Source organism: Halichoeres trimaculatus, unplaced genomic scaffold (genome assembly GCF_033239565.1).
Source record: "Halichoeres trimaculatus isolate MK-OKI-2021-1 unplaced genomic scaffold, fHalTri1.1 fHalTri1_scaffold_4, whole genome shotgun sequence".
NCBI classification, from domain to species: domain Eukaryota; kingdom Metazoa; phylum Chordata; class Actinopteri; order Labriformes; family Labridae; genus Halichoeres; species Halichoeres trimaculatus.
In genome coordinates, this window is record NW_027437182.1 from 29327554 (window position 1) to 29347413 (window position 19860).

The window sequence follows — 19860 nt, forward strand, 5'->3', positions numbered from 1 at the left end:
CAATACAACAACGTTAGACGGTCTGTGAGATAGAAGTGAAGTGATGCAAAGAAACACCCGTAAATCTTGTCACTTCCAGTCGTAACAGAGGTGTTTACTTAAACAAATTAATTTGTCCATATAAACCACTAATTCACTTTTTAAACCATACGTGGATTATACAGAAGTGTTTTTCCATCAGCTGTAAAAATAAAAACCCCGATTTATTTTCAGTAAGCGATATAACTTTTGGTGTAAGATTAAAAATCAAGAATGATGATTCTGTGTGATATGATTAACAAAATAATGAAATTGTCGAGATCTGTCCATAGACTGTTTTGTACATTTATAATAAAGGCAAAAAAAAAACATCATCTGCAGCTCTGCTTTTGAAACCAAAAACCAGAGTAGTATTACTACAAAACAGACTCAACAGAACAGTCACACTACATACTACAAGCAAAGCAGTAGGCAGTATGTAGTGCCTAATAATTACTACATTCACATGTAGTATGTAGTAGGTGGTTTGAAAAACAGCCAATTTTTGCAAGATGGTGAGGAATCCCTGCTTTTGTTTTTGTCTTTTATGCAGCAATGCCAACATTAAGGGTGCACTGAAGTATGTGAGCAGTGAGGGTAACATCATTTTCGTACATAGGGGTGGGAGTATAAGTTGACCTGAATAGGACTGAGTACTAGTGGCACAAACCAGTTGAGTCCTCTTGTCCTCTAGTTAATTGATTTGAATATCAGTTTAGTAATGCTGATTTTTAGAAATGTTTACATTTTAGAGATTTAATTACGTAAATGATTTGATTTAAGATCAGTTTCACAAAGTGTTTATGACATTTACAGGGAAACAAACAATCACAAAGTGCTGCAGAGAAGCAGCTGGAAATAAGATGAAAAGCTCTAAAAATTGCTTTTTAGATGTCACATTTGTTTTGGTAACAGGGCTAAGAAAAACATGTCACTATCTTAGGCTCAGAGACCTTTTAAAAAATTAAATAGAAAATTAAATAAAGCGGCCTGAGATGAGAGTTTAACATGTGGCACAGATAAGGGCACTGGTTTGATTGAATGGCCCATATAAAAATCAAATCATTCAAATTAAGAGTTTGTTATAATCAGATGTACTTTAATGTATACAAATAGTCATGTCTTCTTTACTAATTTAGTTCTAAAGATAGTTTTTCCTGTAAGTGGTCTGGAGTAAATAAACATGACTTTTCAAAGTAAAGCATCATGCTAAAATGGAAGCTAAGATTTACAGGTTGCTGTGGTCCAACAGTAAACAGATCTTAAGACAACATCAGCTGATCATGAATATCTTTTTTTTTTTGCTGAATTCTAATGAAAAAAACATGATTATAACTCATTTAGTTAAATGACAGGACAATAACGTAAGAAGACACTTTTGTTTTCCTGTGTGCATTGATATTTTCAGAGCAAGATGCATCGCACACAGGAAACAGCCAGCAGATCTAAAGGGCTCTTCAGTAAAAAGGAGCTTTTAGGCAGGTCTGAGTAGTCTTATGAAAGACTCATTCATCAACTGCAAGGCAACACTGCTGAGGGAAGAAATATGAGGAGAAAAATGTCTCATCACAGTTTTCTCTAAGATACAGGAGAAAGCAAATGTTCTTTGTACCAAGGCTAAAGCCAAAAGATGACAAGATCTGGGCTCTGACTCGTGTATCATGTACTTGTGTAAGCTCCTGGTAAGATAAGATCCGGTGTTGTTTGAAGTGTCCTTTTCCCTGCCAAGGATCTGGATGTTAAAAATGATCAAGAGTAAGGATGCTGGAACAATCACTTCTGCAATAAAAGTGCCAAATTCATTTACATCTTCACTTTACATTTCCTTATAACAACTTAAAAAGACATTTTTCAAATTCTTAAAGTTTAAATTTGTTCAATTTTGTTAATTTGTAATTAATTCATAGTTAAATATTGCTGTCCCGTCATTACCATCACACTCAACATTTAACAAACAAATAAAGTTTTTTTTTTTTAAATTACTGACATTGTTGCATGCTAATTAAATGCTCCAGAGGAACATCCAAGGTATGAGGCAGAAGCCTGATTTATTAATCCCCATATATGTGACTAATTTGATCTTTTATACACCTTGATGTGAGCGTATGTTTATTAGGTGTCATTACCAAACAAGCTACTATTTGAATATTTTAACTAATAGGTAGGAAATTTGGTAACACTTTACTTTAGAGGTCTGCAAATTTCATCGCACTTAGGTAATAATTAATTAAAGTTTTTTCTTATTTCTTTGAAACTGCCCCTGAAATTTCATTAGAATTTGGTGAAAATCAGCACATAACTTCTGGACGGACTCTGTTTTGCAGTGCGCCTGTACTCACAGTGTCTATAACAATCAGGTAAGGCCAATTTACAAACCCCACTCTTGGTGAATATCACATCTGAAGTCTTCAGTTGTATCATGTAAAACATTATAGGCCTAATCATAAAGGTAAATCATTTTGCATGTGATCTCAATTATACATATCAACAAAAAAGAACTTGGTGAAATTAAATAACAAATAGCTAACTATCAACTGCTTATTGGGAAATTGAAATATTCACTGAACATTTCAAAGGTAACTATCAGAGGAAACAATGAACCTAACTTCTGTTTTCAAGAACTAAGCAGCTATTTATCACCTGCTTCTCTGGAAACAGCGTAAACGTTGGGATACTTCTAAAAACATTTTATGGTGGGTTTGATTTAATTTCAAATAAATTATTTGCTAATCGTCTCCTTCTTACCTTGTAATTTGGAGTAAATTTCAAAGAAACTGGAAAAAACAGTAACCTACCAATTGTGACTTGTGACAATAAATTTGGACATTATTTTAAAGAAATTATGTTCTAATTTTAAAGAAGTTATGTGCTAATTTTAAAGAAATAAGAAAAAACTTAAGTGTGATGAAATTTGCCGACATCTAAAGTTAAGAGGTACCGGAAATTTCATTTTATTTACCTATTTTTTGTACATCGTACGCTAGCTAACCTGTTAGCTTAGCAAGTCAAAAACTTAACCAACATTTTCTGCAAAAAGTAAAACTTGTCATTACCGTCACACATCATGACCATCACACAGGTGACAAGCCCAAAACAGTGAAAATCTTGCACATTTGAATTTTCAACACACAGTAAAAAGTATTAAAACATCATCTTTGAGACACATAACGTCTTCAACCTAACCCTTACAAATTTGTTTTTTGTGAAAAACATTTTTCTTCTTTGAAATCTTCCCTGTGGACAGAAAAGTTCCCTTAATTGAATAATCACCCATCTATGTGATAAAACAATCATGTCTTTCATTTCCTGCTTTATTATATTTAATTCAGCCAACCTTTTTTGTTTGGCAGATCACCTTATTTTTGTACAGGGATCAATAAAGTTTCCTCCAAACCTCAGCTTTACTCAGATGAGCACAGACACAATAAAGGGATCAAATGACCAGGCAATAATCAGACTCAAATTAAATCTTACTGTGCAGAGTTAATGCAGTTTTAATGAGGCTTAATTCATAAAACAAGAGTGAATGAATGGGCCCTGCTGGCTGCAGTAGTCAGCCCGGCCTGTGACCTGCATGCATTAATGAGAGCTGTGTTAGGACAGGCGCTTGTCTCTCCGCTGGGATAGAAAACATGCTGCTGCGGGGTCATTCCCATTTAATAAATGTCACACAGAGGTAACCTGAGCAGCGACTGTAATTAACCGTGCATGTTTGGTGGACGAGTGGCCTCAGCAGCAGGAAAAGAGATGACAGGGTGTGTATGAAGCTGGCCATCTTCATTTAGGGATAGTGTTAGCATTAATGAGATACTGTTCAGGTCATCCACAGAGCTCGCATAAGAGACATCAGAGTGAGGGGAGAGTCGGACGGACAGGAGATAAACCCGATTCTAAAGTCAAGATACACTGAGAGCATAGAAAATATCTCAAATCCAACTGATTCAGAGTCACGCTCACGTCATACAGACACAGGCGTGCTGCATACAGTAACTTTAAAACAACCATCTTAGAGCTTTACCTCATGCTAATAACACTTGTGCTAGAGTTTCCCTTTGAAACAACAGCCTTTCATTTTTTGTCACACACAGCGACTTTGTTATCATGTGTTTGGGCTCGTGGCCTTCATCAAGGTCGTCATAAAAACCGGCCAGGCTTCAGGGAGCTTTTAGAAGAGGAGGGGTGAATGAGAGAAATGATTATCCTGAAGAGAAACCCACTGAAGATGGTTTATTAGATATTTGATTACACCTGTTCAGAGCTCTCCTCATCAAAGATCTTCTCACTGCTGTTTGAACTCTCATGAAGCAAAGTCATCACCTACTGTTTCTCTCCTGTTATTACCCACATGCTTATGAATTAAGTGTCCAGCTCACACAGTGTGATTTATGAAACCTCCTCACTAAGGATTCAGAAAACTATGTCTGAGGGATTTTTAAGAAAAAAATGACACATTCCTCCAAAGCATCCCTCCCTGTTTCATTATGACAAAGTAAATTAACAACAGCGTTAAAACAAAAGTGTGTTGCTCATTATCTTTCTTGATCCACCGCCTTATCACTGTGGATTGAACCCGTTCATTGTAACCATAATGATGAGGATTTGTTACAGTGAAGACTTTGTTTGGTCTGTCTTCTGGGGGAGGAGTAAACAATTTGTTTTATTCAAATAATGTATAATAAATGAAGAGTGGCAAAACAAAATATGGATATTATATCACATTTGAGAAATATCTATGTTTAATTGTTTCTACCAGCCCCTTGGTAGTAATGTAAGACAACCACCAGTGGTTGTAGAACATCTGAAACTCAGAACTCAAGTAAAAACAGAGACTTCTGCAGCTCCAGAGAGCTCTTTAAGGAACTTCTATGAAGAATAAACAAAAAGTAAGATCATGCGAACTTTGCCTGGTCAAACTGGAATATAGATCATACCGTCATGAATATCATATCTAACTAGAAAAGCACTCAGAGAGCACGGACCCCCGCCAAAAATATTGTGATTGTCACAAACACTTAAGTCTTACTTTAATGTTATACTCCCTTTCAGCAGACTGTCTGCTACAATTTGGTGTTAGTTTCAGGTTTGTACGATAATTTGTTTCCTGACAGTGTTGAAAATTATGGTGACCCAGTACATATTTCATATTCTGGATCTTAGTATCCAGAATATTGCCAGGATCTGGATCGTACTTTAACATCTGTCAGGAATTATCGTGACCTTGTCTTGTATTGTTTTGCAAAGCAATCTGACCATTTATCATGGAGTTATATACACATATGGTGAACTCTAGGGTGACCAAGCGTCCTCTTTTGCCCGGACATGTCCACTTTTTACTTCCTGTCCGGGGTGTCCGGGCGGGTTTAATAAATTCACGAAAATGTCCGGTGTTCACTGATTTTCATGGGACCATTACGCGCGTCCGTAAATTGACCGGCACTTGCAAACAATACTGTCCTGCGCATCACTTACCGAGAGGCTGCCTTGTGGGCAGGTCTGCTCTGCGCGTGCACACACACGCATAGAGTGAGAAGATCAGAGAGAAGGCGAGAGAGAGAGAGACATAGACGGAGAGCGGAGAAGACGGGGCTGTTTAGACAGCGGAGCTGTATTGCACGGAAGATGCCTAAGCGTAAGTGCAGCTTCACAGATGGACTGCAAAAAAAAAAATTTCCGACATACCGTCCCGATCGGGACAAGTGGGAGGCAGAGTGAACCGTGTGCAAAGCTGGCACATATGTCTCAGTGTCCAACAAAGGTGCTGGAGATCTCAAAGCTCACATGGACACCGAAAAACATGACATGACAATGGCATTTCATACTGTAAAACACCACAACAGCTACAGGTCCATGGATTGTACCAGTACCTTGCTAAAAAGACATTTCCTGACTCTGACGTTGCTAAAAAGTTTAGTAGTGCTGGCACCAATGCCCGGTACCTGGCAATCGGTAACGGTACTCAACGCTACATATTTTCGGTACTTTTTTGTAGTTATGTGGTAAAAAATTTCAATTTCTTTAACAATATTATTTTTTTTTTTTTTCAATTTAACATATATATCCGTCAGTATATACCCTTGCAATGCTGTGTTCATGTCCATCACGGAAAATCGACTATTCTTTCACTTCCTCACAGTCACAAGGATGTGTTCAGGTACCCAAACGTGGTACCTTTTGATTTTACATGAATCGGTACTCTGTACTTTTGACAGAATTCGGTCGGTACCTTTTGAAGTACCTGATTCGGTACCCATCTCTAGGTGTAATAACCCCCCATTCTGTTGAAGTCATTCATGAAGCACTCAAAAAAATCCAGTACTGTGGTGTTTCCACAGACGGGAGTAACCACGGGGCAGTGAAAATATTAAGAATATAAGAAGCCTGTCTGAATTTGTGCCTCGAGGCCAGTGCCGTTGTCCTCTTTTTTGGAAATCAAAATATGGTCACCCTGGTGAACTCACCTCCAAAATTTAATGACTTCTTCCTTATCCTATTTTGAACATTTTCTGAAAATTTCATCAAGATCTGTTTGTTACATTTTGAGTTATGTTGTTCACAGACAAACTCCCAAAAACACAACCTCCTTAGCTGAAGTAACTATCAGAATAACCTTCAAAAAGTTAGCAGTGACTATTGAAAAATATTTTTGCCTGAAATGCACACTCCTAGTTACTAAACTTGGTTAAAGATCTTTAACTGTTTCTGGTTGTTTTCTGGATCAAGCTTTGAATCAATCTGAGCAACATGTCGTATTATTATTCAAGATATGGATCATATTAGCGATACAAATTTGTTTCAAACAGATTTTTATTAAAAAAAATGTTTTTTTAATAATGATGATAGAAATCTTGTATGTAGTAACAGTGTGATAAGTTAGTGCAGCTCTAAAAATCACTCCTGCTGTCTCTGTTGCCAGGAGAGAAAAGGTGAGGTTTACCAAGTTGGCTTTGATTGGCAGAAATAAATGATTTGCTTTACTAAGGCAAAGTTTAGATCTCACATTTCCATCCGCGTGTTTTTTAAGAGCTAGAGAAAAGCAAACCTCTGTGAGAAGAGTCTGGTCTGATTTCAGGGATCGCATGAGCACTTCACAGCCATTTAGGAACTCGCTCTGAAACATGTTCTCTTATACATTTCCCTCCCTGCTTTTTACTGCAGCCCTTGTCTTAGGCCGCTGTTTGGGGATATTTATATTTTTAAACCTCCTCTGATTCTTTTTGCTAATTTTAAAGTTTGAGTTTTTTCCTTTTGAGTTTGTCGCAGGTGCATTCTGTTCCTCGCGTATAATGAGGTATTATTTCTGCCCTGTTTTTAGAAGCCTTTCAAAACGGCATTTAGAGCACAGCTTTCATTATTTTACTCTATTATTCTATCAAAGTGCACGCTCTAGATTCCTGAAATAACAGTGCATGAAAGGATGTAATGGGGTCTAAATGCGGCTGAGTATCCATGTAATTTGTTGGTTGCCTTCACCAGTCAGACCATTGTTTGGGACTCATTTAAGTGCAAGTCCAGAGGAAGTGGAGTCTCATAATTACATGACAGAACCTATAACCACACAGAGGGGCCTGAAGAAGTGGAATAATGAGAAATCGCTGCACTTACCAAGATCAAGATGAATGCTGGGCACGAAAGAGTTGACAAAGAACATGAAGATCACGACGCCAAGGACGGACACACACTTCACTAAGAGCACTTTGTCGGTTATTTTGTGCTATGAAAGAGAAAAATATATATATTCTTTTACCACACAGCCCAACCCCACCCTCTTAAGTGGAGTTATTCAAAGACCAGGCCAACTTCATTATTGTGATAACATCAATGCAGCACAGTGGCATGAGTGAGGAAGCTGTCACACAGGTGAGAGATGAAAGCTTACCTTCCTTTTCAGTTCTCTGATGTTTTGTTCCCAGTTCTTATCCTCTTGAGAAATTTGTCTGTTACACACACAAACAAATCACAAACTATTTTAATCCTCTCATTGTTAACAAGAGCAAAAATATAACTAGTGAGTAGCTTGAAAGAGTGAAAGCAAAGATTTCATCATGAATTATGGTTTCCCTTATCACTCAACTGAATGTTTGAAGATGTTAAATGCCAATATTTTTACCTATCCGTCTGAAACTGCACATGCTTTAATTACTTTAGTTGTTTGAAAATGTTGTAAAATTTGACTAAGAAAAAACTCAAAGCCTCGGATACACCAGATACTTCTTGCAGCTCAACTCTGTTCAGTTGCGTGTTGACAGTGTTTCTCAAGTCACACAAGCTGCGTGTTCAGTCCGACAAACTGCATGACTGACAGACAGCTGGAGTCACAGACCAAGAAGTTCCCACGCTTCCCACTCCATTAACAAGTCTCTCTTCATTCATGTTGGGCTGTAAAACCTCAAACCTGTTGACTCCTGGTCTGGCTCCGCTCATTCTGTCTGCTTGCTGTAGGAGTCAAGCTAAATATGGTGCGTTTTTTGACACAGTTTGTTTTATTTTGAAAGTCCCTGGGTGTTAAAGGTATCTTCTGTGCAAGACTTCCTGTCCGACTTGATCTTCCATACACTGAATTTATGCGTCACATCCATAGACTGTATAAAACATGGACATAGCCTCTGTGACGTCACCCGTCTGGTCCTGACACTGTGAAATGAAGCCAATTCATGGACGCAGGAACATTCGCTATGATGCCGGCTGTGAGATTCCTTTCAAACATCTACAGGCGCCTGCCAGTCACGTGACCTGAGCTGTGCCTCTGATTGGAAAATCAAACAATCCTAATAACTTCTAAACTGCAGAGATAGAAAAATATTCACTCACTGGACAGTGCGTGCGGAGAGTGAAATCAGCATTTTGTACACAAGCCGTTTGTTGAACCAGGCTGTAAATGTGTTTTTTAATGCCGTAAAAGCCTGTTTTTATGGCTGGGTGTGTACGTGACTTCCGGTCTCTCTGAAGCCAGCCTCAAGCGAATTCTCAATGAACAGCAACTTTGAGCGCTTCCGCATAGGCTTCATTTTCACAAACAGGATGTTGCCCCATGGTCACAGCTCTGGCACCCAGCAAAAATAGGATGACTGAATAATATTAGGGCTGCACGATTATCGCAATCGCAATCGCAATGTCAGCACATGCAATTCAGATTTTTCTCCATGATAACTAAGCAAGTCTGTAGACTCATCATGACACAACTTTTTTTATTTAATCGCAAGCACAATCGCAATCGCAATATTGTCCACCTAATCGCAAATCGCACCTTTTCCCCAAATCGTGCAGCACTAAATAATATGCATTCAACCTATTTTCTGGTTGCAGGTTATAGGCACTGCATATGTGCAGTGCCTATAACCTGCAACCTGCCACCAATCTGTCCACTTACACTGGAGCAGATCCAGTGTAAGTGGACAGATTGACTTGAATGGAAACCTATCTAATCTGGTGCTGTGACGGAGTGGAGACGGACTGGAGATGGATCTGGTGTATTTCAGCCTTTATTGAACTTTCATCAACATTTGAAAAATCTATACTTGTAATAAACTCAGACTTTTGTGGTAATTGTGTTGAAAATGTTCATAATATGATAACAGTGAGATTAGATTTGTTATTTTGGCTTCAACATCTGATCTTTTCGCAGGCGTTTGTATTGATTATCTGCATGAAGGAGCTCAACACCCTCATGTTTTGAATTATTAACAAAAAAAAATTATGCTTACTGTGTATTAATGTGCAGAGGATATTGCAAAAATGGACAACAGGTTTCATTTTTACCACATGTACGATTAGCATGTGATGGGATAATACTTGTGTGTTTCAGTGAGATTTGTTAACCCGTACTCAACAGTGACAGATGAAAGGTGCGTTTTCAGAGTTTTTTTTCACCTTTGAAAGGTTTTCATCAACTTGCGAAGCAGATTTTCCAGATTTAGGACTTTTTGCATCAGGAGACATTTCACCGCTGTCTCCTCTCTGCTGGCGGGGTTAATGCGCTGAGCCGTCTGCCTCCAAACCAGGATCTCATGCTTCAGTTCTGGAGGGAAGAGGACAAACAGAGCAGGAGAGAAACACTTGTTTAGTGCACGGTAAATGCAGACTTATGGTCAGTACAGGGGTATTGTTCGGAAGCACTGTGAAGCCTGAGGGATTTAGATGATAACAGCTCCTTGAGCTGGGGCTCACGGAGAGGATACAAAGATGTTTTTCAGTCAATATGCTGAGAGCCCCCATCGAGGAACTAATGCAGCCAGGCGATGAGCACATTGACCAGCTCAGGAACAGCCAATGTGGAAGTGGAGACGCAGGCTGAGGGAGCTGGACGCCTGTGTAGAAATCAGTAGGTGCCATCCGTTTTCACGAAGGTTGCTAGGTGACCTTAATGGGATCTAACTGGCACAGGGAAAAAAATATTCCTGTAAGCGAATCTGCACAATTACCAGTCATAGCGGGGGCTTTGGAGACGATTTAGCTGCATGCACTGCGAGGTCGGCCAGGTTGGCGAGAGGAGCGGAGCTCCGTAGGGCGGGATTTACTGATGGGCTATCAGGCCGGCATTGACTGGCTGCAGCAGTGATCGGCAGCAGCTTTCTTCAATCTGTCTGAGCCTCAGTGTGACATTACAGCTCTGAACAGTCGCTTACTGAATGGAAGCTGTGTTGACAACTGGAGATCTGTTTTAAGGATCCCCTGCTGAGGTTTTCCCAGAGGGGAGGGCTCTGTAGGATTGTGGATAAACAGTGATAAGAGGACGACTGTGTTTCTGGGAGAAATGCAAACAATTCTGCACAAATATTGTGTTTCATTAGCTGGCCCATTATCTACAGGCCCACTGTCTCATATGCAAAGTTCTTTATCAGAGGATGGATTTGGGACAGAGGAAACTGTTATCACTTAAACAAAACACATCCAGGGTTTTTTTTAACTGTGACTGAACGATCTTATACTTCCCCACAGGACGACATCCAGGCTGTGTTTACTCAAGGCTTAGAGACATCACTGAAATCCATATCCTTTCAGGTTTACAGGACATAATCCACTATTACCTTTTTTCTCTGTGTGACTGTGCATAGAATTTGAAAAGTCAGCATGCATCATTAATTTATAAAATTACTCAGACGGTTATTTATTAAAGGAACATTTATTTCATACATTTTAAACATTTGAAACCTTTTCTGGATCAATGTCTGCTTCTAATGCTGCAGACAGGGTTTGGGGCCCATGCAGTCTCTATTTTATTTACTGCACAAGATTTGCCTCTAACTGTGTAATATTTATGTTCTGACTCAGCCCGACCTCTTCCTGGACTTTGTTTACATGCTTGCATTTTTTAAAAACCTCTACTTATTTTCATGTAAAGACTGTTAAATCACTTTTCTGCCTCCAGAGTTCTACTCTTTGGCTCCTTTTGCCCTCAGCTGTGACCGATTTGTTGATGTACTGGTCAAACTGTAGCAAAAAAAAAAAAAAAAAATGTGGGAGGTTGAATGGCCAGTCTGTGAGGCTCTTATGCCGGAGAAGTGAAGCTTCTTTTATTCTATTTTTCTACCTAACAGTCAAAAGCCGGGGCTAAACACTGGAGTGGAGGGTTTTCTGAGATGAGTTTTGTAGTGTCTGGGACTCCGGATGAATCATCAGAGTCTTGAGGGGGCCCGGCCAAATGAGACCAAAGGTGAACGCTTTCCAATAAAAGAAGTGTTGAACTTAACCTGTGAATGACTCCTTGAATTAAACTACTGTGACAATATTTTTAACAGCTTTATGACATTTGAGCTCGCATGAAAGCTTAAATTCTAAAAGCTAAAAAGACCAGGAGGAGTGGGAATGATTATTAAACGGTTTCTTTTGAGATCTGTCTCTATGGCTGATGTCAGACTTGGTGGATTACAGCAAATGAGCTGAAAGACCCTTTATTTACATTTTCTATAGCAAAGATTCACAGTGAGTGATAGATTTGAATTTCCATTTTAAAACATTTTTTCTGAGTCTGTATCAGAATGGATACGATGCACTGCTTCATCCACAAAATCAACACACAATCAAAACTCCTCAAAGTTGCTTTGAATATGTCGTGAGCTGAGCAAAATCAAATCATTTTATCAAGAATATGTTGTTTTGTGTGCTGTAAAGGATTCTTAGCCCTGATCTTATCTGACTTTCTGTATATCAGGAATGTTTTATCCACAAAGACAGGGTCATCTGATGAGTTCAATTTCAATGCATTAGAGTGAAAATCACCAGAGCCGGAGGGGTAAGACGATTCAGTCCGGAGGGTACCACACATCATACAGGAGTCAGAGGTCACACTGCAGAGTTAATTAAGTTTCTCTGAGGTCACTGCATCTGCTGCTTTATGAATATGTGCACTGGTGTTCTGGGCAATTTATAGACTCCATAATAATAATCAAAAGAAATCATAGATGATTTTTTCCATTGTGCTGCACCCAGAGAGACCCTGCAATTTACATTTCATCCCCATGACAACTTGATAACTCCCCTGCACAACGGCACCCTTCATTACTTCTATATTGAAAAGAATTCGGGGGAACATGACTCGGGGAAAAAAAAAAAACTCCGCTCACCAACTATTTCAATAGACTCTTTGTTGTAGAGTTTTTTGTTCCAGTAGAGCATCCGCAGGAAGGGAAATGAGGTGAGAAGGACGAGGCAGATCCCGAGGAACATGTAGCCGGTGAAACTGGCAAAATCAATCCCCTGGAAGACAAAGAAAAACAACACATCAGATATAAACTCCAGTACCAAGTCGTCAGCTTGGCAGAGGAGGGAGAAAGATTAGTGTTTGCGGTGGTGATCTGTGCAGCTCTGAAAAAAGAAATGGTACAAGGAACTTCTCTGAAGATCTGTCAAATAAGGCAGAAAGCTACTGCTGTTTGTACATTTGGTTTTGAGATCCAATCATATAACAAGGATGATGCTAGGTTGGAAATTTACTGTACCTGAAATTCGGCGTTATGCTCAGACAAGCATGACATATTTCTGGTTAAATCTCAGGATGCATGTAAACTTTCGGTTACCATAGAGCGCTGTGCTTGATGTTTAAATTATAGCCTACTTATTTGTGCTCAACATGATGAAGTGTGAACGTACAAAAGTGTCTTTTCAAAGACAGGATGACAGCTCTTCCAGTCATTCCTACACCACTGCTGTGTGGTTTAAGAGATTACAGGTTAAATGTATTGAATAGGATTCTCATGTGAGAGGTAGATGTACATGTGTTTTTGTGTTCAGTGCTAAAAGTTGAAATTCTGCAGTAAAAACCAAATTAAGCTAAGTATGCTAACTGTTAGCATATCAATGCAGGTCCCCTTTGTCAAACCAACACTAAGTTTTTATATGGTTGTAGTACATTGGGAGCTCCTAATGTACCAAAATGATATAAAATCTATATCTACATGTGAGCAACATGTTGAATGTATGGAATAGGAATCTCTTGAGAAAGAGTGATTTATCAGTGGGCTCTCAGATCTCATTTGTAGCCCTGTTTTTATTCTATACTTTAACAAAAGTACAGCCACATGAAGTGAGAGGTATAAACCATGGATTGTTAAAAAAAAAAAGAAAAGAAAAAGGATGTCATCTTGCTTGGCTCGAAGTGAGGTTGCCACAAAAACTGCTCCCCCTGGTGGCTGGCTGCAGTATGGGTAAAAAAAATCTGTCTCTCCAGTCATTCCAAATGGGCTGTGGTCCAACTTTAAAAAATAAGTATACTTTGCAGAAATGTTTCTCACGTTCGATTGATGTGGAGAGTTGAAGATATTATTTGCCTGCTTTGTATTCAAGTCCTCTTTTCCTGAAAAGTTTGGTTTTCATAAGTTATTAGATGTCAAAAACAAGGCTTTACATCACGTTTAGCAACGATTGATAGCAGACATTTTTTATATATTTTTTTATTTAAGGGGTTGTAAAATATGTCAGGAGGGAGAGCCAAGAAGTGATTAGACTCTCCAAAGAAAAAAATATTATTACTTTTGTCACCTAGATTCTCTCTGAGTCCCTCATAGCCCCTACTGCACAGACTGTGGCTGCACAACTGCTACCAATGGCTGCGCCTGTGACGGGGTAATTTTGGCCAAAAACTGTACAGTTGTAAATGGTGGAGCCTACAGTCTATGGTATAAACACATGATTACACTTACTATAAAGTATGATTCACTTGAAGATCGGAGTCATAACTTTAAACACAAAAGGGAGACTTCTAGCTCAGGCTAGCTAGTGTTAGCAAATCACCTTCAAAGCTGCAAAGGAACAACAATAAGACCCCCTTTACACGACGTTTCATCTGAAAACGCTAAAACACAGTGAAAAAAAACAGTATTTACAGGGAAACGCTGAGGGACTGAAAAAAAGAGCTGAGCCGATCATCTGGTGTATTGGGGAATACTAAGTTAAAAAGTGGAGCAAAAGAAGCACATTTTGTATAAAGACAGTCAGCAGATTCAGCAGATTGAGCAGCACAAGCTAAACACAGTAGTTCACGACGATCCAATGGTACTGTTGTCCTATTGTATGCCCGCGCGAAGCAGAGTGTGACGTCAGCATTTCCACTGAAAACGCCAGCTTACTGTTAAAACGGCAACACTGTCAGCAGCGTTTCAGAAAAATCCAACTCTGGAGGGAGCTTTCAAAAGTTTGCGTTTTAGGTCGGCTGAAACGCCATTTCCGTGTAAATGCGAGGCTGAAACGCAACAAAACTTTTGCGTTCCACCCTAAAACCGTAGTCGCGTAAATGGCGCCTAAATACAACTTAAAAGCTAGATACCCGATAATTCTAAGTATATGGTTGACAGGCACTTTCGGCAACTCCAGCAGACACCTTTCCAATTTAATCTCTGCCAATATAACAACGTCTGCTGACACTTTCTGATGTTTCTTTCGGTAACCAGAAATGTCCATTCATCCTCACGCCAATGTGGAAGTGATGGGTGCTTAGAGCCCATTGAGGCTTTATGGGATACATATCAACAGTGAGTTTGTTGTCTAAACCAGAAAGCAATAGCTTCAGATCAGGGAAACTGGACATCTGAGACAGAAGCAAGCATTCTGTGTATGCTGCTGCACACATGACTGCAGGAAAATGAAGCTCCATAAAGTGTATGCTGCATTAAAATATCAGCTGCAGTCAAAGCTTTGTTTGTCAATACTTGCAGATTTTTACATGCAGAGCTTTTTATCAGATCAGCTGTTTGGGAGAGAAAATTCAAAACATAGTTCTCAGAGTCATTCAAAGGAACAGAGAATGTGAAATCAATACTAGTGTCAGATGGGATCAGAACCATATCAGCGAACACCAAAGCCCGGGTATCAGTCTGGGTATCAGGACATAAAAAGTCAGAGTGGGGCATCGCTTATCCCTGCATTTAAAGTACACAGGTTTCTGCTGCAGGGGATATTTTTCCCTGTGGAAACAGCTAAATGAGAATCTAGAAACAGACGTCTATGAGGGCTGGTGTGACAGAGAATGGACTCATTATATCACAGTAATACAGAAATTCTAATGATTGTAAGTGTTCAGAGAGGTGAAGTGATATTATGTTACATGACATCACAAAAAAAGGGTTTATAATTGAGCCAAGCCTTAGGCAAGGGAATAAAGAGGGTGTAAATTTGATCAATGCACATAAAAGAGTGATGATAATTGTGTCCTAAAGGTTTTACATTTCCACCATGCTATAACTTGTAATGAAGCACATCTTGTATGCTGCATGAGGAAGAAAGACCACAGCCCCAGGCTGAGGCCTTCCTCATCATGAGGTAATCTAATGAACCAGATTTAATCAGAAACACCTTTGGAAATGTGTCCTTCCATGAAATACTGAGCTCAAGCTCATTGTCACTTGTGTTAGAAATGCACAGAAACTCTTTAGCCTTCACTCTGTCTGCCACAAAGCAATCATGATTACACACAATGTGGGTGCGTTCAGTCTCTCAGGAAAAAAGCCTCAGCGTAACGCCTTAAAGATTTACTGTGTGAAACTTTATGTTTTCATTTATTTATGCCTTTTTTATTTCCAATAACGTCCACACAGCACAGTAGAACTGAAAGTAATAAAACTGGTTAACAGTGACCTCTACAGGATTTGTACTATTTCAAGTTACAACATACAGTAAGTCAGGATGATACCATGAAACTTTCAGCAGGATAAAGATAAATATATTCCCAGACACGACCTTACAGCTCCAATTTTATCACGTATCATGTATTCAATCAAGTCCAATGTGCAAAAGATCTCAAACACCTCATCAAGTCTGCAGCAGACATAATGCAAAGGTCCCTCTCATGTCACACAATCTATAATTCCATCAGCACATCATCTCATGCCTCAGTCATACGGCACAGCTTGGCTTTATTCATGCCCTCACAGAGACCGGCTCTCTCTCAGTCTGCTGTGACCCTCGGGGCAGCCTGCTGGGCCGACAACAGCCGCTCATGCTCAAGCAAGCCCGGTAAAAATGAACACTTGAGTCCGTCCAAGAAACATGTTTGACTCCGATATCACTCTGGAGAATATAGTCACAGATTATAAGGGCTGTAATCTGGGACATGTGACTTAGAATTTGTCTGATGGATTGGATTTGTCTGTTTAATACAAAGGCTATGTGTTCCTTTTCCAAAGCTCAGCACCTCATGTAACTAAGTCTGAATAAGTCAGTCTGTAAAATCCATGCCTGCTGTCCTCTGATCAGTCAGAAAAAAAAACTTAGCATTTTCAATTAGATGTTTTAAACTGATTAAGGACTTCAGTCAACTAGTAATTTTGAATGTGCTGCAGCTTGGAAATTTCTGAGGCACTGCAGAAAGATTATAAAAGAAATACAGGTTACCACTATGATGGTCAATAAAGGTAGAGTCTGCAGGATTTCCCCCCCAAAAATGTCAACTTTTACAGGAATAATTCTGTTCCGTGTCAGTGTCTGTGTCTGCCTCAAGCTTATTCTCAACATATATGTTGATGTTTTGGGCAGAGAGTAAGCATCAGTCAATCACAGAGTGCTCAGTAACTGACTTCACATATAGAAGATTGCGAGTGGAAGAAGCTATCCTGATTGTCTACAATAGTGAACGTAGCACAGGTGAGGAAGGCACAACAAAAGTGAAACAAAACACTAAACAGATAAAGCTAAATGAGAGAGAAGCATGGCTCGACTTCAACAAGGTACTGTAAAAATTCCTCAGAGAGTTTGGTCCATATTGACATGATAGCTTCACACAGTTGCTGCAGATTTGTCGGCTGAACATCCATGATGAGAATCTCCTGTTCCACCACATCCCAAAGGTGCTCTATTGGATTGAGATCTGGGGACTGTGGAGGACATTTGAGAACAGTGAACTCATTGTCATGTTGAAGAAACCAGTCTGAGATGATTCCAGCTTTATGACATGGAGCGTTATCCTGCTGGAAGTAGCCATCAGAAGATGGGTACACTGTGCTCATAAAGGGATGGACATGGTCAGCAACAATACTCAGGTAGGCTGTGGACTTTAAACCAGGCTCAGTTGATACTAAGGGGCCCAAAGTGAGCCAAGAAAATATCCCCCACACCATTACACCACCAGCAGCAGCCTGAACCGTTGATACAAGGTAGGATGGATCCATGCTTTCATGTTGGTGATGCCAAATTCTGACCCTACCATCTGAATGTGGAGCAGAAATCCAGACTCATCAGAACAGGCAACGTTTTTCCAATCTTCTATTGTCCAGTTTTGGTGTTGCTGTGTGAATTGTAGCCTCAGTTTCCTGTTCTTAGCTGACAGGAGGATCACCCGGTGTGGTCTTCTGCTACTGTAGCCCATCTGCCTCAAGGTTGGACGTGCTGTGTGTTCAGAGATGCTCTTCTGCAGACCTCGGTTGTAACCAGTGGTTATTTGAGTTACTATTGTCTTTCTATCAGCTCCAACCAGTCTGTCCATTCTCCTCTGACCTCTGGCATCAACAAGACATTTTGGCTCACAGAACTGCTGCTCACTGGATATTTTCTCTTTTTGGGACCATTCTCTGTAAACCCTAGAGATGGTTGCGGGTTAAAATCCCAGTAGATCAGCCGTTTCTGAAATACTCAGACCAGCCCGTCTGGCTCCAACAACCATGCCACATTCAAAGTCCCTTAAATCACCTTTCTTCCCCATTCTGATGCTCGGTTTGAACTGCAGCAGATCATCTTGACCATGTCTACATGCCTACATGCATTGAGTTGCTGCCATGTGATTGGCTGATTAGAAATTTACATTAACGAGCAGTTGGACAGGTGTGCCTAATTAAGTGGCCAGTGAGTGTATATTTCATCTTCATAAAGCTTTTTGCTTTCTATAGTCTAAAAACATTTTGATAAACACGAGCCTATAAATGTATTAGTCATCCAGTGTTCGGTGTGTGTGCCTGAGTGTTCAGAAGCAAAGAACAAGACAGCAAACAGTGAAAGAACACCTGTCTGCCTGTGTGTTTGTTGCTGTTATGTATTTCTGTTTGCAGCTGTCAACTATAACCCTGTTGTGCTCATATTTTAGAGCCAATGTCAACCACTCCTCTGACCTGTTGGAGGAGATCCATTTGGCAAAGAGAGTCTCCAGTGTCCCTCAATGAAATCAAAACCCAAATGAGTTGGAGACTTTGTATGCGCCATGCTCTCTTTGCTCCGTGACAAATCAAATACAAGGACGCTCTTATGAGGGCAGAACCACCTAAACACACACTCCACAGCCAACTGCTGTTCTATTTCTGGATTTCCCCTAAAAAAAATCCCCTGACACAAACAAGCAAGCATGCAAACAAACAAACACACCGCCAAGCAAACCATGCATGCCCACACAAGCTGTCCTTATCAGAGGCCAGACATGACTGAATGAGCGTGCTGCCGCTGTGTCCTCGCCGTTCTGTCACCTGGAAGACCGAGCCAAGACAAACTGGACAGCAGGACGCAGGAGCCGGGGGAAGCAGGATGCTACTGTACACTGGAGGAGACCACATACTGCTGCACCCACAAAGGCTAAAATGTCACCCTGCACGAACAGATGCCACATCAAGCAGCCGGGGAAATGTCATGTCTTCTAGTGCTGCAGCATTTTCCCCCTCCGAGTATAAGACGAGTGAAGGTTATGAGAGAGGCCTACCAGTCATTGCCCTTTTCAGACAGACAGGCCCCTCAGATTCACTCAGTGAGACGTTTTAACTGCTGTTTACTTTGGTCACAATCTGCATACAGACTGAAAACAGTGGAGGAAAGCCTTTTTCCAGACAGAGAACAGAAACAAACCAGTGTAAAGTGAGGAGGTCAACATCAAATTAACCCACAGATATTGAAATGTAGTGACTCCAAGGAAAAAAGATTTAAGTAGTTAAATTATGAGATTGTTTAGGAAGAAAATTGTCAAAAAGTCTCAGAGAATGGTGATAATATTAAAAGAATAAAGTTGTAGTCGTAGTTCATCATTAGTCTGAGTAATTTTAGAAAGGGAAGTGTCAGCTGCCTGCTCAAACATCAAAACTATTCTTTGAAGCTGAATTTAATTACAGGTTTCATAAATAAGCAGACAATGATCCTTTTAGCTCATTACAGACACACTGACATGCATATCACCGCTTTAAAATAACAGAGCAAAAGAAGTGAATGCTTTATGTATAGATTGCAGGCCAATTGGCAGCCTTGGACTATATCTGTACTCGACCAGTGAGAACAACTTAAAAAGATGATGCATGTTCCTGATTTTAGTGCAAGCAACTGGCTGCTCTCCTGATATCTGTTTGTCACTTTTAGACTGCTGAAAGCCTGAAACAGACGTCTTTCTCTGATTTTATAATTGATAATGAACTTTTTCTGGTTATTTTAAACCTTGTATTCAATCTATGT

The 19860-nt window shown here is 39.9% G+C and overlaps 1 protein-coding gene across 1 annotated transcript in view; it reads right to left on the reverse strand.

The window, feature by feature from the left end:
• The window catches only part of oca2 (oculocutaneous albinism II), a 92863-nt gene that overhangs the window by 33441 nt on the left and 39562 nt on the right, over positions 1-19860 (reverse strand). The window contains exons 15-18 of the mRNA XM_074668388.1: positions 12579-12711; positions 9886-10033; positions 7895-7952; positions 7621-7729 (exon numbers count right to left, since the gene is read on the reverse strand). Of these exons, the coding sequence (XP_074524489.1) occupies positions 7621-7729; positions 7895-7952; positions 9886-10033; positions 12579-12711 (448 nt within the window). The remainder of the gene's footprint in view (positions 1-7620; positions 7730-7894; positions 7953-9885; positions 10034-12578; positions 12712-19860) is intronic.